Raw genomic sequence first — 19,842 nt, 5'->3', positions numbered from 1 at the left:
TTTAGACAAAAAAATTGTGACCAAAAAGGGAAAAAAGTGACAGTTGTGACATATATCATGTAGATATACATTTTATATAAAAAAATCATAACATCATGATCATTTTAGCCCCATAATTTACACAAAGTTTCATTCATTTATTGTTTAAATAGTGTTTGGAAATCATCAATTAGTTCCCTAAAATATAACTTCACACAAAACCTGAAGTTTTTCAGCTCATAAAAATGCTGTGAACACTTGTACATTTCCCATCATGAAAAAAATTATAACATATTGCTCCCAATTGTATATATTGAGGTTACTTAATTGTATTGTCCTGAATGACTGCTTATTAAAAGATTATTCATAAATAAGCAAGAATTTAGGGGCAATGCTCCTTCAGATTGATAAAAAGTTCATGTTTATTTATTCAGGCTGCCCAGTACAACACGCAAGTGCCTGTACAACACACAAGTGTCCCGTACGACACACAAGTGTCCTGTACGACACAGAAGTGTCCTGTACGACACACAATTGTCCCGTACGACACATTATTTTGTTTATGATATATTGACAGAAATATTCACCTAATAGCGGTTTCTAACCTAATGAATGTCTTAGTTTGATGGGATTATCATTATCATCAGCCAAATAATGTGATTGAAGAAGTCAAAGTGACATAAAGTAAGAAAGTTTTGCTTCAATTTAGAGATGTCCCGTACGACACATTTTGAATGTCCCGTACGCCACAATGTTCTCGAAAATTATAATTTGCTTTATTTATTCATGAATGTTTATTTTGCTTTCTTTTGTAAATGTGTTTGTTCTTGGGTAATTGAGTGTCAATTTGAGTTCAGTTTCTATGAAATTTATCTGCCCAACTCACAGACTTTTGAGTACAAACTTGAGGTTTCTAAAAAGCCACTTTTTCTGCGTCCGTACGACACATTACTATTTTTAATCTGTATTATACAGGATGTGAATTCAAGTCATGTTAAGTCTTGGTTTTTCTTACACTCTGGTAGTAGTTGATGACCACCTATAGTTACTGGAATATTTTTTGTTTTTTCTTGTCAAAAACTGTCAATTTTTCTCTAAATGTCCCGTACGACACGTATGGAATCACCCATAAGGGGCATGTAATGCAGGTTTTGAAAGAATACACCATGGATAAAGGGTTGTATGACCATAAGAAAAAGCAAAAAGAGACATTTTGGTGGTATTTTATAGTCCATCAAAGGGAAAGTTGTTCACATGTGACATCACACATCCTTGTCGCATTGCCAAAGGGAGGATCTCCATAGCATTAGTGATTGCAATGTTCAAATGCTCATAACTTTAAGGTTTATAGTTAGACTGATTTGTTTTAGAAGCTGTTTGAGGAAATGTTTTATATAGTTGGAGGGAGTTGATTCCAAAGAGGGGGGGGGGGGGGGGCATGAGGTTGAAAAGAATTGAAGCCAGCCTGTTTTCTCAATTTAGGAAAGACCCAGGAAGGATCTTTGATGGTGAAATAGTGAAGAAATTGTCCAAAGATGAAAAATGATAATAGATGTGAGCATGGAATTACTTTTCATGTAAAATTGGAAAGATTTTGCCATTATAACACCCACTGCAAAGTATTGCTTCTCAGATGCCTTTATTTTTCAACCTAGTTATTTATTTTAATTTATCATTTCATTTATTTAGTCTTTTTATATTGGAGTCGCTTTTCATTTAGAAGGAGTTTAAAGAAATTTACATTTAGAACAAAAAGTAACTTCAATCGACCCCAGCAAACAATTGGAGAAGCCTCCAAACATTTCAGTGCAATTTATTCACACCTTTGTGACATGAAATACAAATGTTGGACTTAAGGCACTGGTGTACAGATGGGGGGGGGGGGGGCTTCGGACCATGGACCCAGATATCTTTTCACAACCAAGAAAAAAAGAGAGAACATGAAAGAAAGAGCCCTGGTAAAATAAATATCTTCTGAAGATAATGTTCTGGCTTCAGAACAAGATTTTTATCTCCTCCGCTTTTTTTGTGAGAAACTGACTGATTCAAATAAAACAGTTAAAGTAAAATAGACAAATGAGTTTTGGGGTTTTACATAATCTTACACTTACAGTTTATTTTTATCAGACCTAACCATTTCAACAGCAAGATTTAATTCCATGTCGACAGATATAATCTAGCCTACTGTGTTTGCTAAATCTTCAGTTTATAGCTCTGCTGCAATTTGATAGAGGTCCACTATAGATCGTTGTAAGGTGCAAATTAAGTGAAGAAATTGATAATCTTTGGTTCTGAATATTTGACTAAGGTACCCTAGATAAATCAAATAGCAAAGGTCACAATCGTTTAACTTATCCTATATAGCCTTATGGCTGAACAAACACTTTGAATATATGACTTGTTTTACAATCAGTGTAACCCAACTGTGTCATTTGACTTACAAAAAAAGTTATGTTTTCCTCAATTGTCTGTATGTGTTGTTGTAAACAAGTAATGATATTTCTTCAAGACATTGAGGCATAAGTTCACCAACTTATTTCCTGATAGGGGTTCAGTCTTTTTATTATGTTATCTGTCAATTACTTAAGTTTTCTAAAGAGGAAACCTTTGGACAGAAATAGATTTGACAACATCTGAACATGTATTGTCTGAGAAAATAAGTGGATGTGGGCAAAGTGAACATTCTAAGTGTGTTGTTCGTTCAAAAATATTATTAATCAAGTAATGTCTAACTATGTATAAAAACACCAAATTCAGAGAGGAGTTCTTAGATGATATTGGCATCCTAATTTTGGTTAATACACTCAGCAAAAAAAGTTCTTGGACACTTATAAAAGTTATAATATTCCATATAGATATCTGATTAAATGCAAATTATTGCATACATGTAAACATGACCAGACAATATTCCTCTTCCAGTATGATATAACATTTTCATGTGAACAGTCATGCATGAGTGGTTAAATGCTTTAAATAATAGCAATGTCAGTAAAAGAAAATTGCAAGAAATGGCCATTCAAATGCTAATGATCATGGCCATCCTGTAGGCATACATTCAACAATTTCAACAGGCGTTGATCATTTGAATTGAATGCTTAGGGATGCATCATGAGATAGATCACTTGGACACTCACTTTCAAGATGAAGCTTTCCAACCAAGAGCGTGCAAGAGCAATAGGAATGTTGCAGGCTGGGCAGTCATTTAGACAAGTGGCTCGATATTTCCAAGTTTCACCAACAACAATTTCAAATTTGAACCAGCGGTATTTGGCTACTGATGAAGTTAGAGACCGCCCTAGGAGTGGTCGACCTAGGGCCACCACCCCTGCAGAAGATAGGAGGATAATTTTCTTTTGCTTATGCCAAGATACTGAAATTTGACATTTTTTTTCATCGACTAACTTTGACTTAAAATTCCAGTGGAATAGTGATGCATCCAAGGTGGATAACTTTCTCTTCACTATTAAAGTGGTATTTGACTTTAAGTTTGCTTTTATCGTTTAATGGATATTTATGCCACACAAACTTTCACAACTGAAAGAATGACTGATCGTTTTCTTGCAATTTTCTTTTACTGACATTGCTATTGTTTAATGCCTGTAACCAGCCATGCACTGACTGATCCATTTCTTGCAATTTTCTTTTACTGACATTGCTATTGTTTAAAGCATTTAACCACCCATGCATGACTGTTCACATGAAAATGTCATGTCATACTGGAAGAGGAATATTGTCTGGTCATGTTGACTTACAATAAGTTGCCTTTAATCAAATATCTATATGAATATTTTAAATTTTATAAAGTGTCCAAGAACTTTTTTGCTGAGTGTAGTAAAAAAAAAACATAACAAATTCCAAGGGGAGGATTATATTAAATTAAGTATGTTATTTTCATAACTGATAGAGCAGAGGTATTTCATTGATGACTTTTTTATGATAATTCAGTGACATTTGAAATACGATGCTTGAAATGCATGAAGTTTATTTTATCTATATTTATGGATAGCTTATTACACTTGAACCACATTTTTTCGTTAATTCATTATTTACTAAAAGTTTGCCATTGTATGGTCTTTCCCTTGGCATTTTTCTTCATTTTAGGACCTGTTACTTGCAGCAACATACATCAAAGATGCAAAGTATGGACGCAATTTCAAATTCAAAACTTCAGAAAAACATTTAAGGTGAGTGAAATAGTTTGTGTATATATATGAATAAACTACATGTTTACTTTCTAATTTTATTTTATTGTTGATTGTATAATGTAGGGTGAGGAACAAATTGGAAAGTTGGTATTCTGATACCTATGTTTAACCCCTCTAAACTAGAATTTTAGACCACACTTCTATTGAATGCCAGGTTTCATTATACTTCGTCCTATTCATGGCAAAGATAATGCACCAATTTCTTCATAAAAATTGATTGTGTCATACAATCAAATGTTTGTATTTTCTTATTCTCATTCCGTAATGCAAATTAATTTTGACAACATTTGCCACTGGATTAGAATAATTTTAATGTGATATATGAGTTGACATTCACCATTCCATTAAAGTGTTTTCTAAGACTCTAAGGAGCTTTTGCAAGAAAATATTTGCAATCAGTTGCAAATTTGTAATTAATTGCAAGATATATGTTTGATGTAGGGACTGAAATTGATCGAAAGTTTCTTGCAATGGCCCATAAGACAATTCAGGTTTAATTAAACCGCAGTTATCAGAATAGCACCCGATGACATAAGGCAAATGGAAAGCTGAAAAGTAAAGGGAGCAGAAAATTTGCAAATTAAGTGAGAGACTAGGGGTATAGAGGGGGAGGGGGGGGGTAATATTCCAACTGGTCTAGAACTCCATTGCGTATACAGATTGAGTAATAAGGAATTAGCTGCCCTAGTAAAGCAATTAGATGCTAAAGGAAGAAGGGGATATAAATCAGGGTTTTAGAGGAAGACTGTAATTTTATTACATGAGGGAGTGAAATAGAGAGAGGGGGAGCTTATGAGGATATATGGAATGTTTTGAAGTAGTTTTACCCTACCCTTTGAAAGTGAGATTCTTGAGAAAAAAATTGAAAATTGTTTAGCATTTATTAATTGCTATTTGTTCTGTTTTATTTTTCAAATGTATGATGGAAGGAATTATGAATTATCATGATATACTGCAACCTGCTGACCTGCCCTCTAATCTCAGTATAGATTTAGGGGTGCACCCTTAGATGTGTTATATGTATATATGAACTTAATTTATTTCATTTATTTAATTTCCCTTTTTAAAACTGCATACTTCATCAAATTTCTTTTCCTTTCCCATAGTCACTTTAGTCACTTTAAAGTTTAAACCTATTAGCCCACCCCCTTAAAGATAAAAGATACATGTATAAGAAAATACATATAGCTAACATAGAAATGCATATTTTAACTGCAATTTGGCAGTTCCTGTCAAATGTTTCCATAAAGTTGAATAATTTTTTGAGTAATATTGATAAAACAGAAAGGGCAAAATATATACACGTCATTGCTTAAACATTTTTATACTTCTTTATTTATCTGTTTTTATTAAGGTTAAAATTTTCACCTTATTAATGATACATCCATTTTAGATTCAAATTCTTTTCATAAAAACACCTTTTTCCGTTTTTAATTCAGATACAATCTTTTCTTACTCTTCTTATCATTCTAGTTTTTGATGTTTTGTTTATATTAGATACTACCATTTGTACAACATGCCAATCTTCAGTTGGGTACTGTACCTATTTATAATCCTTAATCTGTCCTTGGCCATCTTTGAAGAGCCTGCTGTTGGAAACCTTGCTCTACCTTATTGGGTATGTGCCATTCCTAGAAACCAGGGCCCGTCTTACAAAGAGTTGCAATTGATCCAATCACTCGCAACTATGGAAAGCCAGCAAGGTCAACATATAAAAAGCATGTTTGTTCAAAAAAATGTCTAGATATGAATGTATATCCATAAATTCATTGATTTCTTGACAATTTGGTTTGTTCTCCTTTGTTTACAAAGGACATTTTGCAAATTTCCTGTAGAAAAAAATATGACACTGATGGATTTCCATAGAGTTACGACTGATTGGATCAATCGTAACTCTTTGTAAGACGGGGCTTAGTATTCATTTTATTACCACAATTTGCCAGTATTTTCAAAAGAGGTTTCAATCGTACCATAGTACAAAACCATGGACTATGCAGTTTTAGATTCATACAAATATACCAGGTATGAGAAAGTATAGTGGAATATATTTTATCTGCGGTTGGTTCGGCAAGTAGACTCTACTATAATTTATTTCTGAGGGACGAAGCCCCGAGGGAAAATAGTAACCTTGCTGGACCACCAAGGATAAAACATTTCCATTGCACTTTTGAAAGAAACGCCCAGTATATTTGTTTTATATCCCTTCCATATTAAAGTTTGAACAAAAATATTGATAATCTTGTCCTAATTGGCCCATCTCCATGATCTGACAAAATTTTGATTGGGTTAGCTCTAATTTAAGCAAACTTGGCTCGTTATTCTAAGCTAACCAGTTCCTGAATCAACTGCATGTGGCTACCATCGGTTCCCAAGCACCGCTCAGGGTGGTCTGGTGATGCGCGGCGGCTGTACTGAGATCGATCTTATAATAATTCTACTTTCTGGTTGTAAAGGTTGTGAACTAACCCTGCTGAACTGAAATCAAGCTGCCCGAATCATTTTTGTTGATAGAATGATGGCCATGATTAATTAAATTCTATGTTCAGCATACAGATTCATTATAAACAAGCAAGATGTGATTTCACATTGACATTTAGTTATTGGAGAGTTTGTGATTCAGCTTGCATTGCATTTTTACCTGCATTGATTGCGTTGCGCTCAGCGGACCCCTGATAAGCACTGTTGTGTTGCTAAACTTGCCCGGTGGAGGTAGCCGTCGTGTGCTGTGCCCGAGTGATTGCATGGTTTTCGGCTAGACGCAAAATAGTAAAAAACTATTCTACTCTGACGTCACAAACTATTTTTATCTATGATGAATTTCATTTTTCTGGTGATATTATGATTAGTCACTTGAAGGGCTCTCGACCAATCTAATAGCAACAAAGTTTCACTAAGGAATATAAGAGTTATTATTATTCATCATTATTGTTATTATTTTAACCGATTCCAAGTAACAAGTGTCTTTTTGACAACGTTTTCACTTGTGTTTTCAGGCTTCCATGCTATTGGAGTGTAGCTGTTTAACCTACTTTTCCTTGCGACTATTACACAGCTACTACTGTGCTGCAGGGCGGTGGTTCAGGGATATGAAAAACATAGGAAGCATTACCGTCATTGTTGTAAGTATTGCCCGGTTTAATCTGAAAAGTGTGATTTACATATGTGTCATATTCTCTCTTTATACTATCACAATGATTACTTATTACTTATACTGCGTTTTTCCCATTATGCCCAAAGCGTTATTATTGAATAAATGCAATGGAATTATGTCATCTTAAAACTAGGAATTACAAAAAAGTTGGGTTTTCACGATATATCTGCTGCGCAAAATTTTTTGACCTCGCCGCTCACTGATTTTTACTTTCAAGTCTCGCGCAAATTTTGAGACCAAATTTGTGACGCCCGGGTACGCGGTTAGGACATTACCCAACATTATGTAAGTGCATGTCAGACCCAAAATTGCTCAAAAACGTGATTTCATGTACAAATCCAATGCAAATTGTGTATTTAGCCAAAATTCATAAATGTATCATTATTTGTACTTTTACTGATTAAACTTAATTAATTTTGCCTTGTTTATGATCAGAAGTAAGTCTGAAACAATTTCCATTGAAAAAAAAAAACAAAAGTAAAAAAACAAAGAAATACATAAGAAATTAAAAAAACAATAAAATACATAAGATATTGGTCTTGGTACCAGAATTTTTTCATTCACAATTGTTAGGAATGCTACAAAGAATATTTTCACCCCAAAAAATAGCATTCTAGGAGCTTTATTTAGTGAATCAGAGCAAAAAGTATGATTTCATGAATAAATTAGCATAATTAATTCATATGAAATAAAAATATATGAATTCAGTGAAATTTACCAATGCGACTGTGTAGATTACGTCATTCTCTACCATCATGCAAATCTTCATTGTGATCGCGCAATCCGCGGCCGAGATCCCCCCGGAATGACAAAAATCAAAATACCCCAGGAGATTTAGGGTTAAATAAGCATTAAGGAGACATTAAACTGGGGAGTGTTAGGGAAAAGTAGGTCCATTCTGGACTTAATTGGCTTAGTTTTGATACCAGGATAATCTATACTAAGTGCCATGATTTATTGCCCTTAATGTTTCAAAATTTTTCACAAAGAGAAAGTAATCAATCAGACAGCTGATAATAAGGAAAGCAATTACAAGAAATGCTTGTATAGACCGAGCCTGATCTATGAGGGGTGTTAGGTAACTAGTGTCAGTATATATGGGAAGAAGAAGGGAGGGTAATTGGGAATAGACTGATAAACCAAAAGTAAACCTCATTTTTCACTTTGAATCATACAGTTTAAGCACAATACAGGTTGTTAGTTCTGGTTTAACAGTAATGAGATCTTGGGGGGGGGGATGTTTCCCAAAGATTTAAGTATGACGTAGATTTGCACTTACATAAATAGTTGCATGCAGCAAAAAATGTATTACTGCATTGGTCAAATCAAGCTCAGAGAACGTGCGGCTCTGTGTAGTCATCAATGAGGTTACATGTTAGATACCAAGTGCGCATTTGCATTTAAGTATGACTGTTTGGAAAATACCCTCTCCCAGTAACTGTGACAACTCGACATGAAAAATTGATATTTGATAATCAATGTGTTTGTAGCTCTTATCTATTGTTTTCAATATCACCATTATTATTATTTTTTCTTCTTCCTGGTCATTATCTTTTTAGTTGACTATTATTGACATGGTGATGTATGCAATGATGTATGAATTGGGTGCTGCGGACAAGGCTGTCCGATGGTCAAGACCACTCCGGCCAGTGCTGATGGTTACTTTTGCTGAAATGAAACTGGTAAGTACAAAAGGATCTCAAAGACTGTGATTTTGGACTTGCAGATGGATCCCTACACCTGGTAGATGTTTCATAAAGCTGTTGTAAGTTATGAGCGACTTTACAATTGACTTGTTGCCCTTTCTTGGAAACAAGTCAACACCTATGAAACTCTGATGTAGTACATTTAAGACAAGAATGGGTCATGCGTCATTTATAAAGTCACTCATAACTTTATGGATCACGACACCAGTGAAAGTAAATCAGAATAAAATCAAGGGTACCAGGGTATTTCTTCTTATTTTCATCATGACTGTGCTATGAAGCAGTGATGGTCTGATAGTAGAGTTGCTACCCGGCAATCAGTAGATGACTGTCCCACTGGTTCCAATATTTTGTCAAACTAATTCATCAGATCAAGTATGTGATCTAATTTACTGTGTGCAAGCCAGAAGTGTTATCTCATGTTTAATCTTGTATACCAAGCCTTTAACATTCCTAGATGAATAGAGTATAAATTATTTTTAACTTTCTTTTTTTTTAAGCACAGACTAAAGCTATGGTGTAACTTAAATCAGATTTGTGAATATAGGTCAGGACGGGGCAGATCCAAAAGGAGTAGGGGGACATTTTTGTTCTGGAAAAATTTAACAAGCAAAAAAAAAAAAAACAAGAGGGTCACCAGATGTACCCTTACCTAGATCTTCCACTGGGCCAAGTTGTTATATGTAAATATGATTCATTTCACTTGTTTGATATACAAAAGTTAGTGGTAATAAAAATGTAGCCAATTGTGCAGTATTGTCACCTAAATGATTTATCAATGCTATGTGCAGTCTTGGGATTCTACTCTGACAGACTGTCTTGACTTTAAAGATGTTTTCACCATTCTTGTGTGTCTCTTCAGGTTCGTCTAGCCTTCAGTAACATCCGCAAGACACTTCTTGAGATTCTCAATGTCCTCATCCTTCTTTTCCTCGTCATTGCCCTCTTTGCTCTCTTAGGTAGAGAACTCTTTGGAAATGAGTAAGTCATGCTTAATCTCTATCTAGATTAAATTCCACATCTCACCTCAGTGTCTTTATTTTTCTCTTAACCTAAAAAAGGTCACTTTTGACGTTAAATTTGCAACTTCCGCGCATACAGTTCCGTAAGTGCATGCCAGACATACAATTGCTCAAACTATGATTTCATGTACAAATCAAATGCAAAAATCAGTTTCATATTATTAATGATTGAAATAATTTTACTGATGATTTTAAAAATAAAAAACAAACAAACAATCAATGAAATTCATTGTTAAAAATCCTGTTCATGAATTAAAAAATAAGATGAAATACGGATCAAGTGCAGATCTATTTCTCCTAATATCATCATTTAATTGGGCCCTTTCTTGTTCTTGACCTTTAGTGAAATGAAATAAATGACATTCAGATCTGTTACATGTGTGTATTTCTCCTAATGAATCTGTACCAAATCATATTATCTCTTCTCAGAAGTTCAATTTACATCAATTTTTATTATCATAATCTGTACTCTGTATTTGTTTTAATTATTTTTTCCATATCTTTCTTTTCCTCTGTTTGTGTACAGTAATCTGAAAAAGGTTGATGAAAAATCACCATACTTCACAGACTTTTGGGAGATTTGGTGGGATCTGTATGTCCTTGTAACGACAGCAAACAGTCCAGATATCATGTAAGTTTTAAAGAATACCAATTAAAGATTGTTTATTTACATCATCTTAATATGATAGTGCATGGTCCTTGATGTTTCTGAATGATGTTTGAATGTTTACCATATTTCTCCAGGGTCCCATCTTACAAAGAGTTGCGATTGATCCGATCAATCGCGAATATGGAAAGCCAGCAAAGTCTTCATATAAAATGCATGTTTGTTCAAAAAATATTCTAGATATGAATGAATATCCATATATTCATTGATTTCATGACAATTTGGTGTGTTCTCCTTTGTTTACAAGGGACATTTTTCAAATTTCCCGTATACAAAATTATGACACTGATGGATTTCCGTAGAGGTACGATTGATTGGATCAATTGTAACTCGTTGTAAGACGGGGCCCAGGGATGTGTCATCTGATCCAACCCCTTTTTGGGAACATTCCATCTATGAAGAAGCCAAGCATATGAAATTGCTCAGCAACTACAATATTACCTCCTCTGATGACCAACTCAAGAAAGCCATTAAATCCCATTTATTTTGCTATTAAGGAGGACAAAGGACTGCATGGACTATAAAGCTGATCATTCTGAAGTGTTTTAACCCTATCTAGGCCGGGGGGGGGGGCCTCGGAGGCCCCCCTCAACGAATTGCACGATATTTTTGCCGTGCGAAATTTTTTGACCGCGCCGCTCGCCGACTTTTTACTTTCAAGTATTGCGCAACTTTTGAGACCAATTTTGCGGCAGCCGGGTACGTGCTTTCAAAATTACGCAATATTATGTAAGTGCATCTCAGACCAAAAATTGCTCAAAAACGTGGTTTTGTGTACAAAGTCAATGCAAATTGTGTTTTCAACCAAAATTCATAAATGTATGATTATTTTTAGTTTTGCTGGTCTAAATGTATTTATTTTATGCTTTTTATGATCTCAGAAGAGTCCCCAACAAATTTCATTGAAAAAACAATGAAAAACAAAAGGTCAAAAAACAGAGAAATACATAAGAAATTGCAAAAAAAAAAATAATACATAAGGAAATGATTTGATATTGCAATTTTTTTCATGCACACTTGCTAAGAACACCACAAAGAGTTTCTATACCAAAAATTAGTACATTTGGAGCTTTATTTAGGGGGTTAGAGGAAAAAGTATGATTTCGCATACTTATTATGCATAAATTAGCATAATCACTTAATAGCGATTCGCATGTAGTAACTTACTGTACAATTTGTAGATTATGTCCCAGGCAACACGCGTGCCAATTTTCGGCGCGATCGTGCGGTCGACGGCCGATATCTCAGGGGGGGGGGTCCTGGGAGGCCGCCCCCCCGGCCATATGAACTCCCAAAATACCCTGGCCTAGATAGGGTTAAGTATTGTTTTTGTGCCCAAACATGGAGTAGTGCATGTGCAGCGCTTTGTAACCGAAATGAATATGTATTATATCAAATGTCTACTGGATTGGATTGGAATTACTGGTTCTTATTAAAAAAGCAAGGCTCTATGATTTGACAATGGTATCAATTTATTGATAATAATAATAATAATAATACATTGTATTTATATAGCGCTTAATACGTGATGTTTCTAAGCGCTTTACAAAACAATTAAGTAGCATACATCAATAACATTGGACAGTTAACATACAAGAAAGGAAATGTACAGTGTAAAGTATTTTCATATAACAAATTACAAATTAGCTAAGAAAACTGCCTACTCAAGTTGGGAAGTACATGAACAAATAATGAAAATAATAAAAACTATGACGTTTATTAATTAAATAGTTCGAATACAATCAGTTTAAACAAAATGAATTATCAGAAATACCATGACATATGCATTATGTTCGAACAATAAAACAGGCAATAGCTAAACATAAACAAACAAGAAATCAAGGAATAATCGTTTAATATTGACAAGATTAACTTAAAACTTAAAGGAAGAATTGTAGAGGTAAGTTTTGAGAGAAGCTTTGAATGATTCGAATGACGGGGCATCCCTCAATTCTATGGGAAGGTCATTCCAAAGCTTTGGAGCAACAACACTAAATGCTCGGTTCCCATACCTTGTCCGAGCTCTGGGTCCTTGGGCCAGTTGCAGATGAAGATGTGTAAGGAGGATGTTCAAGAGAGGAAGAAGTGGAAGGAGGGAGTGCCATCATGGTGCAAGAGGCTGTAACATTTCATAAGAGGGAAAATGATAACTGAATAAATGATGATGATGATATAACTACAGTTTAGTTTGTAAAAAAAAAATTGACAAGCAAGGAAAAAACTTCCTAGCCTGTATTCTCAAAGGAGGTTTCAATAGCACCATGGTACAAAACCATGGACTATGCAGATTTGTGTACATAATTACGCTTATTTCATTACGTACACAAATTTAAATCCTATCAAATGCTCGCTTTTGGCAAAGTGCGCTTAAAATGAAGCGCAAATGAAATAAATCTGCATAGTCTATGGTTTTGTACCATGGTACAATTGAAACCTTTTTTGAGTGTGACGCAGGATAAATCACGCTAAAGGCAGTAGTTGCGTTTAATCTTTTTTATTCGAAAACACCAAGGAAAAACCCTGGCTATGCAGCCTCCAAGAAGAATTACAATGCATGTATAACGGTAAGATTAAGACCAACTGTCACTCTGGTACGTGTAACAAAATAAGATGACAAGAAGGAATGACACCCTGTGATGAATTTGACAACATACTGCAGGAGTGTCGTGTACAGGCAACTCAACACAGAACCCTGTTTGGGAGTGATCCACTCTTTAGGAGGGGGAGGGGGGTTACATTAAAGGGATGGACTGCTCTTGGAGTGTAATCTGCCATGTTACACACTTCCCTGCTTGAGCATTGCTGTCCCAGCAATTAACTAAAAAAACAACAGATTACAGAAAAAAAACAAAACAATAAAAATGTAATTAAAAAACTCATTAGACTTGACCGAACTACGGCTGTTCCTACACTTTGGTCACGTCCATTGACAATATTTGCTTCGTCCAGTGTGGACCGAGGTAAACTGTTAGGATTTGAATGGTAGCCAGCGTTAATCCGGGAAGACCTTCGAGGTCTTTGCTCTGCCGGCTGGTCGACTATGACACTCTCAGCATTTACTTCATCAGCTGAATCTCCTCTCGAGGGGGCTGTAGCCATCTCAGCTTCATTTTCTAACACCAAGTTAAGTACTGAAGTAGGGAGGGGAAGATTGCACGACTCGGGGACGGGAGCATCTCTTATCCCTATTTCTTCATCTTGGATGTCCTGAATCCTTTCAAGAGATGGCCCAGATTCATTTATATAGCTTTGACTATCTGAGCTATCCATTGGAGTAGATGTTGATTCTTTTGACCCTCCAGCATATACCTTAGACTTTGGAAGAGACTTCTGTCGCCTGGATGATCTACTAGAGGGAATTATGACTAACCCGTCACTCGGTATGTCATCTTCGAACTCCTCCTCATGTTCGTGTATGACAGTTTCGTCTGCTGGTTCTCCTGTCTCAACGATTATCTCTGTGTCCTCTGGAGCTCCATCAGCTATGTTCCTACACTCAAGGAGCTCACCTCGATGTACTGTCCGAGAATTTCCCCCATTTACTGGTTCCACTACGTAAGTATGACCACCAGTGATAAGGTGTTTCACGACCTTATGTGGCTCTGCATCCCACACATCCTGGATTTTGTTACGACCAAGTACTCTACGATTTCTTAAGAAAACTGTTGCTCCCATAGGTAGATCAACATCGCTGGCCTTGGCATTTCTCAATTCCCTTCTTCGTAATGCCTCCTTCTCTGTTTTCTCAGAAGCCATTTGGAAAGCTTGACTGAGTCGCTCGTGATGTTCTGCAATCCATTCTTCAACTTCTGTATTTTCGGTTTGAGAAGACGACACAAGCCCTAAGACATGATCCATGGGTAGGACTGGGTCCCTGCCAAAGAACAGATAGTGAGGAGAATACCCTGTAGAAGAGTGTGGAGTGCAATTGTATGCATAGACTAGTTCTGGGAGATGTTCCGGCCATTTTCGCTTCATTTTAGGGGAAAGAGTCCGCAACCTGTCATGAAGAGTACGGTTAAACCGTTCGCATTGCCCGTTTCCTTCCGGGTGGTATGGGGTTGTGTGGCTCTTCGTTATCCCATACATCTTGCAGAGCTCTTGTATCAGTTTACTCTCAAAGTTGCGGCCTTGATCGCTGTGAATTCTCAGCGGAACCCCAAACCTAACGAACCAATCGCGTACAAGGACACGGGCTACAGTTGAAGCTTTCTGGTCACGTGTAGAGATGGCCTGGGTGAATTTGGTGAAAACGTCAGTCAACACCAAGACGTTTTCCAACCCGTTGCTGCTTCGTTCCAGGACAGTAAAGTCAATTGCCAGTACTTCCAACGGTTTTGATGCAATAAGCGAACCCATAGTGGGATGAAGTCGCTTCCCTGCTTTGGCCAAAGTACAGCGTTCACACCTTTGACAAAAGTCTGCTACGTCCTTCGCCATCCCGGGCCAGTAACATCTCCTCTGGGTTAAAGCGAGTGTCTTCTCTGCTGCTTGGTGGCCTACATCGTCATGCATTGCCTTCAACACTTGGGCTATTAGGCACCTGGGTAATAACAACTGCCTAAGATCATCATTGGCATGTTGCACATTTCTGTAAAGGACACCATCCTGTTCGCTTACTTTGTCCCAGCATTTCAGTAATTTACGCACTGCCTTGGGCTCTTTCATTCCCTGTCGACGAGTTGGACGATGTCCTTGTCTCCATAAGACACAAAATCTGCCTACATCCTCATCTGACATCTGAAGCTGTTGTAAATCAACTTTTGAAAGGGAAGGGAGGGTGGATGTTGACCTAGGCTGGACATTCGTTGACCTTGTGCGGATTTCATTAAGCAAAGCCTCAGTAACACCATCATAAATTCCTTGACGAACTTCAGGAGGTAATGGGGTAGGACTCACACCCTCAGTGTACCGTTGAAATGGGTGAACAGTAACAACTGCTTCCTCCAGTCTCGCCGTGCTGGGCTCATGACCATGATCTTTCTTCCTACTCAGGGCATCTGCGTTGCCATTCGATTTTCCTGTTCTGTACTTGATTTTGAATCTGAAATGAGCAAGCTCTGATGCCCATCTTGACTCTGTCGCCCCCAGCTTGGCGGATGTCATCAAGTAACTGAGGGGATTATTGTCTGTGTAGACTATGAACTCCGCACCAACCAACAAATCCCTGAACTTTTCTGTGATCGCCCATTTAAGAGCAAGTAGCTCCAATTTCATGCTTGAGTAATTGTCCATCTTTCTTTCGTTCGGCTTTAAGCTCCGGCTTGCATATGCCACAACAATATTCCTGCCCTCTTGCTGCTGGGAAAGGACAGCTCCCAGACCCAGGTAACTAGCATCGGTTTCCAGAGTGAAAGGGAGCTTGAAGTCGGGGTATCCAAGGAGAGGGGGTGAGGTCAGTGCCCCCTTAAGGGCAAGGAAAGCATCTTCACAATCTTGGTTCCAGTGTGGCTGAATGTCTCTTGGTCGACCATGTCTTGCTTTTTTTCTTGAGCTTCCTTTTTGGTCGTCAGGCAGCTTCAGGATGTTGTGAAGGGGGGCGGCCACTCGAGCATATCCTTGCACAAACCTTCTATAGTACCCCGAAAGCCCAAGGAAACCACGAAGTTCTCTCTCCGTCTCTGGCCTTGGCCATTCTTGTACAGCCCTTATCTTTTCCGGGTTTGGTGTTGTCCCTTCACTTGTTACCACATGTCCTAAGTAGTTTACCTTTCTCCGGAATAGTTGGCACTTCTCAGGTTTCACCTTCAGGTTTAGTGTGGTTAGACGTGAAAGAACAGTCTCAAGCCTCTGTAGGGTCTCCTTGAAAGTAGAACCAAATATCAAGATATCATCAAGATACACAAGAAGGGACTGAAAGTTGAGATCTCCAAATGCCTTATCCATAACACGCATGAAGGTTGCAGGCGCGTTACAAAGTCCAAATGGCATCCTTGTATACTCGTAGAGCCCTCCAGTTCCGGTTCTAAATGCCGTCTTCTCAATATCCTCGGGAGCCATTGGCAGCTGGTTAAAGCCATGCGCTAAATCTAAAGAACAGAAGTATTCAGCACCCTTTAGAGTTTGGAGGGCTTCCTCAATTCTCGGGAGAGGATAAGCATCTTTATGTGTTTTGGCATTCAATGATCTGTAGTCCACACAGATTCTCAGCTTCCCGTCCTTTTTCCTTACTAGGACGATGGGGGATGCATATGGACTGGAAGATTCTCGAATGATTCCCCTCTCTAATGACTTTTTGAGGTAATCGCGAACTTCGTCCCAATGATGTGGAGGAATCCTCCGGTAGGGTATCTTTACTGGTCTGTCGTCTTCGGTCACAATCTTGTGGCTAACTAAGTCACAATAGCCAATATCATCTTCATCTTTACTGAAAGTTGCCTTGTACTTAGAAAGGACCGAGTAGAGTTGCTTTTGTTGGACTTGGTTGAGATCGCCGACATCCACCTTAGATACTAGATCTGTTATGTCATCCTCCTCTACGTTATCCTCAATAATGGCAGCAGACTTTAGCACAGCGACCGGCATTCTTGGTTGGAGGTACACATCTTTGTCACTGAAATTGGCAATCTGGATTGGTACTCTCCCCTTTTCATTGACAGTGACCAAGGCTGCTCCCAATGCTACACCTCTAGGAAGCTCTGCTACATGAGAAACATGCCGTTCCAGTAACACACTTCGATGTTGCTCCTGCAAGGAAGAGGAACATGACCCTTCAATAACCTTTATTGTTCTCGCAGGGACAAGCAGAGCATGATTCCCAGCTACTCTCACTGTTCCAAGGCTAGTGTTTGGCTTATACACCTGAACTGCACGGAGTAGAATGTCCTGCCCATCTTCGCGTCCAGCAAGTATTTGAGAGAAGTTATCTCCATAGATATCCTGCAGTTGTGCTCTAACATCACGCATTATATTTGATCCAAGCACTACTGGGAGTTCTACTTTCCTTCTTTTTACTGGGGTATTAACAGGGTTCTTCACAACTAAGAACCCCATTTGATGAAATGTATGATCCCAGGCACTCAGTTTAAGCTCAACGTACCCGAGGTAGGGGATGTCTGTGCCTTGTGATGCGGAAACCTGTATGAACTCCGACACATCTGTCAGCTCCCAGCCAAGAGCTAAATTCTCTTTGTAGAATTTCTCTGTTATTGTTGAAACCTCAGCACCTGTGTCAATCAGGCATCCCACACTTGTATCACCAAGCTCGAGCCTCACCTCTGGGCAGTTCCCCACAGCACGCTTAATTATAGAGCCTACCTCTGCTCTCGCCTCGCCCACCACCCGGCTCTCAGTGGAAGGCCCAGCTAGTTTAAAGGTGTTTGTTTTGAGGATGGTCCATTTGCTGCAGCTCCTGCTGTCGGCTGGGGAGGGTGTGTCTGTGTAGGAGGTACAACTCTAGGTGGTAAGGGACAATTACGCCTGAAATGACCCGTCTCATTGCAATTCCAGCAGGCCATATCTCTTTGGGGGCGTCCTCTTGGCTTTGATTGAAGATATGACAGCAAAGACTGGATTTGGGCCTGCTGAGTTGCGATTTGCTCCTCTTGTTTTTTTATGATTTTCCCAAAATCCTTCTCAACTGTGTTCTCCCTTACGACTGTTTCCTTCTTGCTCTTCAACCGATCCCTGCCAAGAATTCTGATGAGGTGATCTCTTGTGTCAAAGAATGACAACTGAGGTTTATCGGCAATCAATCTTCGAAGTTCCATCTGAACGGCCTCTTCTCTCATAGCCTCTGCAAGACGATCCTTTAGCTGGTTCTCCCTTGAGTCCCTCAGGGAAGGGTCCAAAGCGATGATCCGATCAAACAGCCTTACAAGTTCAAGGGAAAGGGATATGATATCCTCTCCTTCCGATTGTCTATAACTGTAGAACTTCTGCCGAAGCTGCGGCAAGTTTGTGCTGTCACTGAAAACCCTTAAGAGCACTGCAAAGATCTTCTGTGGACATCCCTTTGTCTCAACCCCTCTACCCAGGATCTCACGACGGGCATTTCCTGATAAATGTTCTAATAAGAAAGCTGCTTGCTCTTTACCCTGTAGGCCCTTGGATGCCATGACCATCTCGGCATCCTCAATCCAATCCTCTGCTGACAAATCTCCCAGCTTCTCAGGTCGCCCGCTAAATCTCTCTAGCTTCCGCCCAGCGGTGATGTAGACAGCTCTTGGCAAGGTGTGGTCTGAAGGTGGCAGAGGGCTGGAGGACAATTCTGACACATTGTCTTCTTCTCCATTTTCTCCCATGCCTTCACGCAGTTTTAACAACTCTTCTTTAACAGCGTTTGCTTCTGCATTTGCTTTGTCAGTCTCCTGTGCCTTCAGTTCCATAGCATGCTTCATGGTTTCCACAAGGCTCTCCAATTCTGACAAACGCTCTTCCATTTTCGTAGCCATGGTTAAAGGAGACAATACTAGAAGGAATAATAAAATACAGCTCAATATTTGGTTAATGACTTAAGCAACATATGACAGAAATATTAAAAACACGTTATTCATCTGGTTGCGAAAATACAATCTTGATAAAATACTTCCTGAACTGATCTATCTCATATGTATTCATTAGCAATCAAACAATCCTGACAAGTTAGAGTTTTAATTCTCTGTCAAACAATACTTCTTCGTCACCATTGAGCAAGGTATCACTTGATCTATATTCCAGGATAGTACGCGATGGCAGTCACTGAAGAATAAAAGGTGATCTTGCACGACAGGCCGTGATATTGGGAGAATTAAAGTCAGTTCTTTCAAGGCCTTATCAGCTCCCAACAGTCATCAGGTTACTCTAGAAGTTACAGGACAGACTCTGTCTTGGGTACAGGCTGTTTCTCCGTTGTTCTTAGTAGCCAGGGTTTGGTGTCTGAGTTGATAGAATAATCCTGCTGACAACGCCAGATGTGACGCAGGATAAATCACGCTAAAGGCAGTAGTTGCGTTTAATCTTTTTTATTCGAAAACACCAAGGAAAAACCCTGGCTATGCAGCCTCCAAGAAGAATTACAATGCATGTATAACGGTAAGATTAAGACCAACTGTCACTCTGGTACGTGTAACAAAATAAGATGACAAGAAGGAATGACACCCTGTGATGAATTTGACAACATACTGCAGGAGTG

The 19,842-nt window shown here is 38.3% G+C and overlaps 1 protein-coding gene across 2 annotated transcripts in view; it reads left to right on the top strand.

The window, feature by feature from the left end:
* Window positions 1-19,842, top strand: part of LOC121418568 (two pore calcium channel protein 1-like) — a 35,593-nt gene that overhangs the window by 3,338 nt on the left and 12,413 nt on the right. For both annotated transcript variants that reach the window (XM_041612501.1, XM_041612500.1), the window contains exons 3-8: window positions 4,081-4,163; window positions 5,682-5,802; window positions 7,178-7,303; window positions 8,895-9,017; window positions 9,904-10,022; window positions 10,590-10,694. In XM_041612501.1, coding sequence (XP_041468435.1) covers window positions 4,081-4,163; window positions 5,682-5,802; window positions 7,178-7,303; window positions 8,895-9,017; window positions 9,904-10,022; window positions 10,590-10,694 — 677 coding nt within the window. The remainder of the gene's footprint in view (window positions 1-4,080; window positions 4,164-5,681; window positions 5,803-7,177; window positions 7,304-8,894; window positions 9,018-9,903; window positions 10,023-10,589; window positions 10,695-19,842) is intronic.

This window comes from Lytechinus variegatus, chromosome 7 (assembly GCF_018143015.1).
Source record: "Lytechinus variegatus isolate NC3 chromosome 7, Lvar_3.0, whole genome shotgun sequence".
NCBI classification, from domain to species: domain Eukaryota; kingdom Metazoa; phylum Echinodermata; class Echinoidea; order Temnopleuroida; family Toxopneustidae; genus Lytechinus; species Lytechinus variegatus.
Note: the sequence above shows the minus strand (reverse complement) of the source record. Positions and strands in the feature narration are given on the sequence as shown.